This window comes from Chiroxiphia lanceolata, chromosome 8, assembly GCF_009829145.1.
Source record: "Chiroxiphia lanceolata isolate bChiLan1 chromosome 8, bChiLan1.pri, whole genome shotgun sequence".
Lineage (NCBI taxonomy): Eukaryota > Metazoa > Chordata > Aves > Passeriformes > Pipridae > Chiroxiphia > Chiroxiphia lanceolata.
The window spans coordinates 11933571-11945871 of record NC_045644.1 but is presented as its reverse complement, the minus strand read 5'-3'; the positions used below and the strand labels follow the sequence as shown (position 1 = coordinate 11945871).

The following is a 12301-nucleotide window of genomic DNA, read 5'->3' as shown; positions in this document are numbered from 1 at the left end:
ACAATACTGTCGTCATTTCTAAATACTCTTTTCCTTCAGGGGCAAAATTGTCGAGGGTAAAATTGACTGAAGCTGAGCCAGTGTGCCAGTGCAACTTGTACCATCAGCAGCCCTTCTTCCTGTTAACCATGCTGGTCAGCCATCCCTGCTTTCAGCTGCCTTATAATGCTGCCAGGAAGCAGCAGGACTTGCTGTCCTGTGTCTCTGTAAGCCACAGTTAACTGCACACAGGTAATTGTAACACAGGCCCTTTGCAGCCTTCAGTACAGTACACAGGTTTGACCGTTTCACAGTCTCCCTTCTGGGACTCACATCTTTGGGTGGTACTCACCAGAGAGAGCCTCTTGTGCTCCTGCTTCCTGCCAAAGCTGGCATGGCTGGCAGGCAAAGAGGAGACATAGTGGCTTGGCTTATCTCACCCGTTTATCACTTCAAATTTCAAGAAATTGTTTTGGTTTTATCACTTCTAAAAGGGTAAATATACACTCCATATTCTCAAGATGGGAGAGTGTGTTAAATGGCAATGAGGAGGCAGTTCAAGCTCCTCAACTGGAAAATGGCTGCACATCTGCGGAAGCCATTCCCTAATCCTAAATGATGTGGGAAGGGTTTATGCGGAGGTATGGATGCTGGGATTTGAGCTGCAGCAAGCACTCCAGGATATTTGATGTCCATATTGGCGCCTTCACAGATGAGCTGAGAAAGTAGCTGGATGTTGGTTAAAAGCATGAAAAGCTTTGATGCTGTCTGGGAAGTAGGGAGCTCTTTTCAACTCCTTTTGCAGTGGAACATAATAAAAAACCCAAAGGAAACAAAGACCCCCAACCCACTCAAAAAAAACCCCAAAACCAAAGCCAAAACACCCAAACCCTTTATTTTTGGTGTTGCATGGGACATTAGAAATAATCCCCAATCTCCCTTAAGACACATATCTCCCAGTGAAAGTAAGTAAGGCTCTAGAGCCTTATGTCACCTGTCCTTCTGAGGCTCATGTCACCTGTCCTTCTGAGGCTCATGTCACCTGTCCTTCTGAGTGGAGGTTCTTTTTTCTTGTGGCTGTGCAAAAGAAGGGTGAAAAATCACCTCATTTTGGAGGAGAGGGAGATAACAGCTTGGAAGTTAGGATGCCCTCTTCTCTCTTAATTGAGATTTTTGTTGAGGGACGCTGTATTTTCTGTCTAAGGGAAGATGTTTTCTGTGAATGGGACCATAGCTCAGGAAGGGATCATACTCTTTAAGAAGCTTGAGCAAGGACTTGGGAATGTTTCTCACTTTGAGTTGCACACTCAAAGTGTAAATGGGAACTGAACTGGGTGCTGTCATATTTTTTATCTGATTTTTTAACATATTTTAAAGGGCATTGTTTTTCATTTTATTTAATGCAGGAGAAAAAAAACCCACAAGACTTGAACTTTTTTTGGTATCCTAAAGCAGACAGGTTTGAAGATAATTTTTTTGTCGGTGGTTTTTTTTTTTTTCATAGACCTTGTGTTGTAAAATACATGAAAATAAATAAATAAAGCAAGAGACAAAATGGAAAATGGGTAGTGAGCTACCCCCTTTCTCTAACACTATCTTCTTGTGAATATTAATCAGGTGTCATTCTTCAAGTATATTTGATTGCTGGTGTAATACACTCAAAATGACACATTTCCCAATAGTCAGGAAGCTCGTTGTCATGTCAACACTTGTGATTTATCTGCATTTATTTGTGACAGGTTTTATTCCTCTTCCCATTCTGTCACTCAGCAGCAGCAAATTATCCCCTTTTTGGAAGGATAAGAATATCCAGGCGACTGTGTGGGAGAATATACTGGAGGCAATGAGGTTCTAAAAATATGCCTCCTGACCTCTCCTCCTTGTTCTACCTAATTTTAGAGCTACCTCAAAGAACAAGCTACGTCTGTAGATTTCTTTGGGTAGCGTGGCAGCATATGAGACCCTCTTGTTTTCTGAGAAGTTGCTTTTATCCACTGCAAAGTTACCTTAGATTCCATGTTGAGGAACCAAATAGCAGCTCTGGACCAAGGGTGTATATATATGTCAGTTGATGAAGAACCTTAATTTATGCCAGCTGAAAGTCTGACCTCTCCATTGCTGCTGGTATTTTATGCTAGGAGAAAATACAACTCTGATACTCCAGTTATTTGGCACTGTCTCTGGGTCAGATATTTTTCACCATACACTTTAATTATCTCCAGATACTCTGAGCTGGCACCAGCAACATTTTCTGCTGCTTTAGCATTCTCAGTGGGACTACGATTTCATTACTGCATCAGACCTATGCAACTGCTCTGAATCAGCCATGTAGCTCTTATTAACCTGGAATCCCTAATGCCTCAACCCAGAACGGGTTCTGCAGCCTTTAAATGTGGGACTTCAGCCATTAGGAGGTTGGGCGTGAACCTTTGTTAGGTTAAAGCTTGGTTGTAGTTGGTGACCTTTTCAGACAATTTTTTTAAAATTATTATTTTTATTATTAATACCTCTGACTTGCATTCTTTTTGCATTCTTAAGAGTGTTGATGGGACAAGACAATGAAAGGGGAAACTATCAGTCTGTGAATCTAGTCTTAGAATCTGGGAAGGCAGTTAGCTGAGTCTTACGATTTGGGTCGTGCCTCCCAGAACTTTCCACTGAACCTCATTTTGCTGTCACTGGAAGGGCACAAACTAAGGACAGTAGCAGGTTTTTTGGTACATAGAATCCTGTAAGCAGCTTTGCTAGGCAAGTACGTTCCTTTTAAACTTCTCTTTTATCATTTTGGGATCTGTCTGACAAGATTCATGTTAAAGGGTTCTGTTGTAAACTAAAATCACAGCACCAGGCTCACCCCAGCCTTTATAAACTTGCTGTTTTCTTCGTTGATGGTCTGTCCTCACCCTTTGTAGAAAAGAAAACAAGCACTTGAATCTAGGAAGCCTGTAGAAGTGCTGCAGTGTAAAAGATATGACCCTTTTATCACTGCAGCTGTCATCTTAGTGGTATTTTCTTTTTCTCCCTAATTTGCAGTTTTCAGAAGAGCAGTTGAAAAGCAGAGAGGGCATATTTAGACTACATACATCCAGAGACACAATGCTTTCATTGTTCTTTTCATGAGGTCCTTTCTTAGCCTGAGGGAAATAATGCTTAATTCCCTATAACCCCTGTCAACTTGCTGGAGATGAGCACGTCTCTTCTTGCACTGAACAACTTTCTATATGTCTGCCTTTGCCTTCTGTTATCTTCATGCTCTTCTCCCAGTCCAGTTCCTCCTCTCAAGCAATGCCAAGGCCTGACAAAATCCCATTCATATGATGGTATTCTCATCTTGTTTCTGATCAGAAGCATTTGATGGTTCTTGCAGTGCATATAACTACTGCTAGGACTCTTAACTGATCATGCTATTTCATGTCCATGGCATTTTCATACCTAGTCTGTGTTGGCTATAAAGGTTTAATTTTGGGAGATGCTTCTTATTTTCACAGCAAAATAAGTTAAACTTAATAGTGTTGGTTTGGGCTTCTTTTTGTGCTTGTGTGTGTGTGTGTGTGTGTGTTACTACCACAACTAAAACCAGTCACCAAGGCCAGGGTATTTCAGAGGGAGGACAGGGATATAAGTCTCAGCAGGGTATTGAAACTGGTAAATTCTACCTGAATGGCTTCTGAAATCTTCTTCTGCTCCATGTAGACTCACCATCAGCTTTCTGATGCATTGAAGGTTGGTAACATCCATTTATGGTTTGAACTTCAATCTCTTGAGGTATGTCTGCAGAATGGGGATGAGAATGGTGAATGTTCAAGCGTGGTGAATTCTTGACTTCAGAGAGAGCAGTTACTGTGCTAAAGGCTGGGGCAGATCAGGAAATAACATCTATATAGTTGGAGATAAGGTTTAGACTTCCCTTTAGAGACCTTTTTTATGAGCTGCTGCTGGTGTTGTCAGACCACTGGCTCCTACCTGGGCGTTTCTCATGTGTACATGTTCTCCCATTACAGACACCCACTATTTGACCTGTCGGATCCAAGAGTGCTCAGAGACCAAAAGGAGTGGGCCATTTTCGCGTTCCATTGATGTCAGCTCCCTTGTTGTTCAGGATGAATATATCTTCATCCAGGTATGTTGGCTTGATGCAAATGTGACATGAATGCTGCCTGCACAAGGTATTTTTTCTGTGCAAGAGAGGAAGCATATGCTTAGGACCAGCACATGAGACCACAAGTCATAAGAGCTGGGAGTCTATATCTGCCTTCTATAGATTGGCTGTGCAGTCTGGGGCAAAACATTTGATCTCTCTGCTCATCACTTGTCTTATGGTGAATATTTTAAAGTTCACTCATCAAGGGTCCATGGATTTCACAGAAGCTCTAACGTGCTATTTTTATGACTACATGTAAAATACAAGGAAGCTATTGATGAATTGAAGAGAACAGAGAAGAACAAAGGGAAGGTGTGAGTGATTATTTTAACAACAGGAAAGGTTTATGCTGATTTGACAGTCAAGTAATGCTAATGGAGTGAACAAAAATTTGCAGTAGGAGGAAAAATAGCAGAAAGATTAAAAAAAAAGGTGTTACAGGGCAACTTCAAAGTGAAAGATGGCTGTAATTTTGTCAGCTAGTTGGTGATGATTTTAAAGATGAGGAGAATGTGACAGAAATTGAATGAGAAACTACTTGTTTTTGAGATTTTTTGAGAATACACAGGGTGGATGGAACTATGCCATCTCTTCCCATTTCATATCTGTGGAAGTCTGAGGATGAACTGTACAGTATGTAAGAACACTTCCTGAAGATGTACCATTTGGGTGAAAACTGGGAGCCAGGCTGCAGTGATTCCAGATTGTAGGAAGCTCAGGAGACACAGAGATTACAGACAGGATGATGCTAACTGCTTGTCACCAATGCTGAAGCAGTGGGAACGAAATGAGATGAGGTGAAGCCTTGATTCAGGTGGTACTAAAAAGACGTGCACTTCCCTTTTTGAGCAAGACGGGGTTCCATTAAGCTCCTATTTTATTTCCTTGGGGGAACATTTTTCCTGACTGTATCCAAATGATGAGAAAGTTTTGCTCTGTTTATTGTAAGATTTTCTTATAAATGGGAGTTTAAATGGGAAGGCTGATAATTCTGTGCTGAGATTAGGTGGATATGCCCCGGGAGGACTGCAGTATGAAAACTGCATGCACTTGAGTAACATTGGTAGGCTTCTTCTGTGAATAGGGGAGTCTGCTGCTCTGGAGGTGACCTACTGCAGTGGGAGCCACAGTTCTCCTCCATCCCCCATGAAACCCAGCCTGCTACTGCTTCCTTTGGTATCATGGGGAAAACCTGCTGCTAGAAAACACTGTGAATGCAGGTTTTGCAACCTTAGTAAGTCATGATTTGACTAGAGGTAGTGGCTTTCCAATGAATAAATGCTCTACTCTCCAAGAAGTATTTTAGAGACACTCTCTTAATCTGGCGGTTTATGTCTGTGGCTGAGGGTGTTGTGGAACACCCAGTTCTTTAAGGCTACAATGATGCCTTACAGATGTTTCTCATTCCACAACTCTCACCTGTGTTAAAACAAGGCCGCTCTCTTTAGAATCTTGATCTCAAAGTGAGGACATGGGCCTGGTATGTGTGTGTTCTTCCACCTCAAATTAGCAGTGAGTAGCTCAAACTAATAGCTGCTAACTACCTCAAGTTAAAAAAAAAAAAAAAAGCATGTGCGTGTATACATATACATGTATATATGTGATATTCTAGTGCCTTGACTATTCTTAGCAATGTTTTATTGTAGCTTAATGGATGTTTGAATTGAAAATTACATCTCCGCACCTTTAAAAACTGTTACATGTACACACAGAACATTTCACTGCTTTGGGCAGGAGACTCTCCATGCACAGGTTGTCAACCCCTTTCACTCTTTTTGGTATCACGCTTGCAGGGTTTCTGACTGTCCAGCAGCCTGGCAAAAGTAGCTGCAGAAACTGGGCATGGACTGAGTCCATGTGGTGCTCAAGTAACACGCAGACACTTCAGATTCACAGCACCCACCTCTCTGAGCTGAAGGGGTGTTAAATCCACTGTGTCCGGCATAGAGTCAATGGACTATGCAGAGTGTTTGCTTGGTACATATGTAGGGCTGCTGATATGTCCTGGATGTATCAGGCTCACAAGCCGTGTGATGTAGCTGGGATGTGTCAGATTGACTCTGTATGCAGTATCTCATGCATATCATTCAGTCTGGGTAATCTTGGACAGAAGTATGGGAGCCAGATCTTTAGAATTTCAAATACCAGGCAGAGATGAATAAATAAATATCAAATTAAATGTTAAGAACCTAGTGAGGTTTAATAGCTGCAGAAAGGATTGGTGCATGAGTTCTGATCTTTCTGTGCTGGAACAAATCAGAACCAATGTCTTGGAGTGGAGAGAGGAATTTGTTTCTTTTAAATTTTGTCATTAAACCAGCAGATTTTTAGTCTAAATCCATAGTCAGTTTTCCTCTAAAGAGATCAAAACCTTTGGGGCAATTTACCTTGTCCCATTTCACCTACTTCAAGATGAGATAGATTGCTCTTGGAATATGTCTTTCTCATTAATATTAGAAGGAACCTAAGCACAACTTAGCAAAGACCCCTAAATATTTGACAGCTAAAATTAGGGAAGATAAATCCCAGCTATTGATATCAATGTTTTAGATTATATGCATACAATTATTTACTTATGAATATCCATTCTAATCAAGTTGATGAACAGGCCTGTAGTGTAAGATTCCCGGGAAGCATTAACCTGTGTAACTGTACATTCAAAGCAAATGGTGCATAATGAATAAAATAGAATAGAAGAAAAAAGAAAATGTTGTAATGCCTTTATAAATCAATGATTCCTGTTGTGCAGCACTTCTGAAAGGATCCTACAGAATTACAGTACAAAGAAAGAAAACGAGAATGATCCTCTACTTGAAAATATCTTGTCCACGAAGAGAGTTTGAAAAGACTGTGACTGGTTGCCAGGCAAAAGAGTTAAATAACATAGCCCATGAGAAAAGATGTAAAAGGTAATGTGGAAGGAAGAAAGAAATAGCTACTATGAGAGAGTAGGAAGAATTCTTATGAATAAAACAGTAGGTGTTCACTCAGAATTTATTGATTGACTTTCTATTTGATTGATCCATAGTTATTTAGGAGTGCCTAGCACATCACTAAGATTGGATTGGATAATGCTGCATAAATTGCTACACTAAGAGAAAATCCTGCCCTCCTTTTAATACTTAAAATTCATACAACTTTCAAAACAGGTAATTTATTTGTGAGAAAACCGTGGAATATATCCAGACTTATTTACTATACCAAAAAGGAGCTAATTTGATGACCAACTCTGCCATTTAAGGTCAGCATCAGTGATGTTCAATTACATGTCTGTTCACCAGGGAAGCCCATGCTTTCTGGATATCTGTAATGTGCCATTCTCTATGGCTGTACTACATCTTTCCTTGTTGGTACCTTTGAGTACTTGCTACTAAGAAAGTATCACTTTCTAAACTTATGTGCAGACATAACCTGCAACTGCCTAAAAGATCTGATTTCCTGACAATGACCAGAACTGCTACAGTATTCTCATGTACAGAGCCTACATTATGAAACACAGGGATCAGGGATAGTCTTGGTTTATGTATGAATCTAGAATATTGATACTTTGGAGAATTTAAATGTTAAAAAATAAACCACAGAGGGAATTCTGTGGAAGCAAGTCTTGTATCAGGGTTTATAATGGAGTTGCTCAGGTTGCTGAAAAGAGTCAAAAATGCCATAGGCTTTAATGAAAATGAAGATTTTTTTCAGGAAATTTTATTTTGAGAGAGAAAGCACTGTTTGGAGAAAACCTTTATATTTTCCTGTAAGTAAACAAACAACATCAGTGCTACTTAGTTCTTTAAAGACTAAAGAGAAGAGCAGGAATGATCTGTGTATCTTTCCTTGCCAACAGATGAAAATTTTCCACTGAAAATGCAAGAAAGCATGAGCAAATATCATCACTTATAAAGGGAGTGAGGAGAGTCTGGACCAAAAAAGTCCCAGTACAGTGGCACTTATTTGTTGTCTGAGAATTCCAAAGGGTGCGAATAAGGCAACACATTCACTGGGAATCAGCTTTGCTCTGGGACAGTGGAGTCTGCAGAAAGCAACATTCATGTGGGAAGACCCGTGGCTGCCATAGTAAGCTAATTATTGCTAAATTAAAGTAGTTGTTCCCAGTTACCCAAAGGCTGTGTGCAAGCTCTCTCAGGTGCAATGGCTCAGTGGTTCTGCTGGATGGCTGGAATCCCACATTGGACAAGCCTAGCTGCTAGCAGGGATGGATGACATTCCCAATACACTGGTGAAGACCCATGTAAGGACTGTATTTTCACACCCTAGGTATCAGGAGAGGGACAATAATACTACCTAAACTCTTTAGCAGTGTGACATGAAGACTGCTGGCACTACTGCTTTTATGGCTCTGGTGGCCTAAGGATGTGAGACAATGTTTACAGGGAGAGGCACTATTTCTTTAAGAGATTGGAACTGACAGACTTAGAAATGGGATGGGTAAGATTTTGGGTGTACTCACAAGATCATAAAGGACTTTTTTTTCCCCTAGCTGTAGATGTAGGTATCATAAATATGTTTCCATCCCCCTATTAATCTTCTTGTGTTGTATAAACCCTTCAATGTGTGGCTTTTCTCCCAGAGATCATACCCGTCTAGTTCAGCACGCGCTTGTCATCGTTCCCATTCCTCTCTAAAGCTTCTGTCTCTGTCAGCACTTGAGGACCCTCAGGGTAACTTTGGCCTTTCTGATTTGAGCTGGCTGTAAGTCAGTGCAGAGATGTGTGGATGGGTGATCAATACCTGTCTCAGTTGTCTTTTATGTCTTTATTTTTCTCTGGGATGATGCAGACTCTGCTATTCCAACAGAGTGCAGCTGAAGTTGATCTGAACTGTAGCTCAGACTTTCAGCACTTTCTATGGCAATGACAAAGTCCTCTGAGACTAAGAAGCTGATACCTGTTTTGAATTTAGGGGTGATGCAGACCAAACAAATGCCTTTGGAGACGAACACACTCAGATCTGTCTTTGACTACCGGTCTTACCTCCTAAAGACGAGGAATGATACCTGCTTTGATTGAAACTGATTGAAAAGGATTGACCTTTTGCTTCAGACCCTGCTCCATTTCCACTTTAAATGGAAAGCACTTTGCACCATTAACAAGAGAGGCAATTCTGAGAGGCAGTACCTTATCACTTTTCCTTTAAAGAGTGGAACACAGGTGCCCCTTCCCCTTTTCATTCCCATGGCATAATTCAACAAGGTGTTTAACTGCAGGCTAAAATTCATAAGTATCTTGTCTCTCACCTGGCCTCTACGGCTGCTTCTCCTCCTTGGAAGCTTTCTTGGCTGCTTTCTATGTCATTTCATTTGTGATTCAGTCTCCTGGGAACCTTGGGAACTGCACAGCTTTCTCTTGGCTCCAGATTCCTTCAGATCAGGTTGTCCTGGGATATATGATGGTTCCATGTCTAAAAAGCTAAGTTGCTCTGTTGATGACCCTTTGTTTTGGGGTTGATGTGATGAAGGAAGAAAGGAGTGGGGGGGGAGCTGGGAAGAGAGGGAAGGTCTTGGTTGTAGTTTATAATCCTCCTGAATGTGATGGGGTCTATGGCATTGACATTTAGGAAGACGGGATGGTGGTTATTCACATCTTGCACATGCAGTAGTGTAGAAGCAGCCTACGGTTCTTGTGGGAATTGTAGGAATTACATGTGGAAAGTGAAAAGTTTAAGTCAAAATGCTCTATTTTGATACTGATCTTTTATCTGTCTCTTCTTCACTTTCTGAAGTAATTTTGAGTTTAGAAGACTTTTACCTAATTCAGGGAGTTGCATAGCAAGCAGTATATCTGCCTGTTCACCATTATCAGTGAGAATGAGCAGACCCAGAATTTCTCCAGATGTTGTTGTGTGGTGCAGCTGAGTGGGAGCCCTACAGTGCACATCTGAATAACATCTCTGGCTCAGAGGAGCAAACACTTCTGCCAAAAGCTGTTGAACCAATTTGATCTTCTTTTGCATCAGAAAGTCTCCTTAAAACATATGCAGATGCTAGCATTCACCGTATTCACTCACAATCACTGATAGATTCTTATAGAACCTGTAGATAATATTTCTTTTATTGGATGAGTCTCATCAGAGTGTGTCCAAAAATTTCAGCTGAAGTCATTTGACGTAAAATGACATCTGTAGACTTTCTTTTTATCTGAATCAAATTCTGTTTTTTTTTAAAGTGGATATATTTATGATAACTTTTTTTTCCCCAGCCTCGATAAAAAGAAAAAATACTTACTATTTATAATATTAGAAGTGGGGTGGAGGAACATTTCTCTTTAGGGTTTATAGAGGAGGGAAAAAATTTTCCTGGTTCTATAAGCTATATATGGCTAAGCTCAGATCAGAGAAGTAGTTTAATACTAATACTGGTTGTAACCATGGTTGTTTAGAAAAACTCAGAAGTGCTTATGTTTAGTAGGAAATGTGTGTACATTTCAAGTTTATTGGGTATTTAAGGCTAGGTTAAATGAGCGTATTTGCTGACTGAAGTCAATTATTGGGTGAGTAGACTTCAACCAGCAGCCACAGCTGAGATTATACCAATTCATAAGGATTCCTGACTTCTGTTCTCAAGCTATCAATTTAATAACTTAAATAAGTGGTAAATTTCCCTAGGAATAAAGGAAGGGGTTTTTTGAATTTTTTTTTTTTAATTAATGTGAAACTTCTCAGCAGTGAAACAAGATAGGAGGGGAGAAATTAAACTCTGATTTCCCAGTATGGAGCCTTCTCTTTATTTTCATACAAACTAAATACACCATGTTCAAATATAAATTTCTTTCCTCCATTTTTTCCTCCATTAACTAGGAGCCAAAGGTCTTAACAGAAATCAATCCATGCAATTTATTTTTAACTTCACCCTGCTTAGCTACGATTGATTTTTATCTTTGCAATCGATGGTAGAGAAAACGGTTTAGCGGGACAATGAAGCACTCTCCAGCTTGTAAGGGTTGGTTTTTGAGTCTTTTATTGAAGGAATCATTAAAAGCTTATTATGAAACTAATAGGATGAAGACGTTTGAATGATGAACACGATTACACCTGTTTTACTGGTGAATAATGCCGGCTACAGCTGATCTCCTCTTGCCCCTTTTTAAAATGCTGGACAGCACTCTAGTGGGGGAAATTAATCCATACAGATGAAAGCAAGTGCATCCCACATGCTAGCTAAAAGCTTTTTTTAAAGCAAGACAGGCAGTAAGCAGTCAGCTACTTTGCTATTCACTACTGGGTGATTTCATCCATTTCTAGCACAGTTTCATCTTTTCTGTGCCAAATATCAGATTTGGAACTTGAACCTAAATATCTGTTGATAAAAAATTATTAACATTTTCCGTTATTTATTTATTTGTATTGATTTTCCTTCTAAGGCTTTTTTGTGCTGTTCTTTCTTTTACCACTCTCTCCCCCTCACCTCAGCTTGTCTGATTTATCAGCTGAAAATGCAAAGTGTCACCTTGGCAAAGCCATATGTTTCCTCTGAAATCCTTCAAAAGGAGCTATAACGTGTACACTTATGCTCCTCTCTTAAGCTGGTTTCGGTGTGGGTAATGTGCACCTGCAGCTGTGATGTGGCTCATGTTATGGTGTAACTGTGCACATTTTCTGCAGGAGTTACTTTTAAAACAAATGCAGTATTTTCACTCAAGATTATTCTGCTATAGCTGTGTCATCATAGCTCTGAAGGGAGGGGGAGGTGAACAAGGATTGGACCAGTATAATAAATGCTCCTTTGTCTTAGCAGGTTTTCTCTGATGGGTCTGCCACTCTAGAAAGTGGCATATTTTCAAACATGCCTGCTGAATTTACCAGGCAGCTTGAGGGTGCTTTGCACACAGAAACACTGATCTGTGTGTCCCCATGGCACACTCAGTAATTGCGTATTGCTTTAATGGCTGTGCAGAAGGTATTATATTAATGGAAACCACAGGGGGGGAATTCAGACTAGATGGTAGCTATCATGATGGGATTTATGCTGGAGCAGTGGAGAACCTCAGTACACAGAAATATCTGGAAGATGGTTTTTCCTACCCATGGTGGATAATCAAGAAAGACGAACATTACACTAGGCTCATGTAGATGTGTTCTTACCCTCTGAATCTCTTGTGACTATCATTTTGGTTAGGCTTAGGAGAGGAAGCACAACTTTTCAATCCTCATACTGACAAACCTATGCAAGGC

The 12301-nt window shown here is 40.3% G+C and overlaps 1 protein-coding gene across 1 annotated transcript in view; it reads left to right on the top strand.

Annotated features, from left to right (window-relative positions):
- LOC116790376 (VPS10 domain-containing receptor SorCS3-like) overlaps positions 1–12301 on the top strand; it is a 291392-nt gene that overhangs the window by 205132 nt on the left and 73959 nt on the right. The window contains exon 7 of the mRNA XM_032695261.1: positions 3981–4099. Within this exon, the coding sequence (XP_032551152.1) occupies positions 3981–4099 (119 nt within the window). The remainder of the gene's footprint in view (positions 1–3980; positions 4100–12301) is intronic.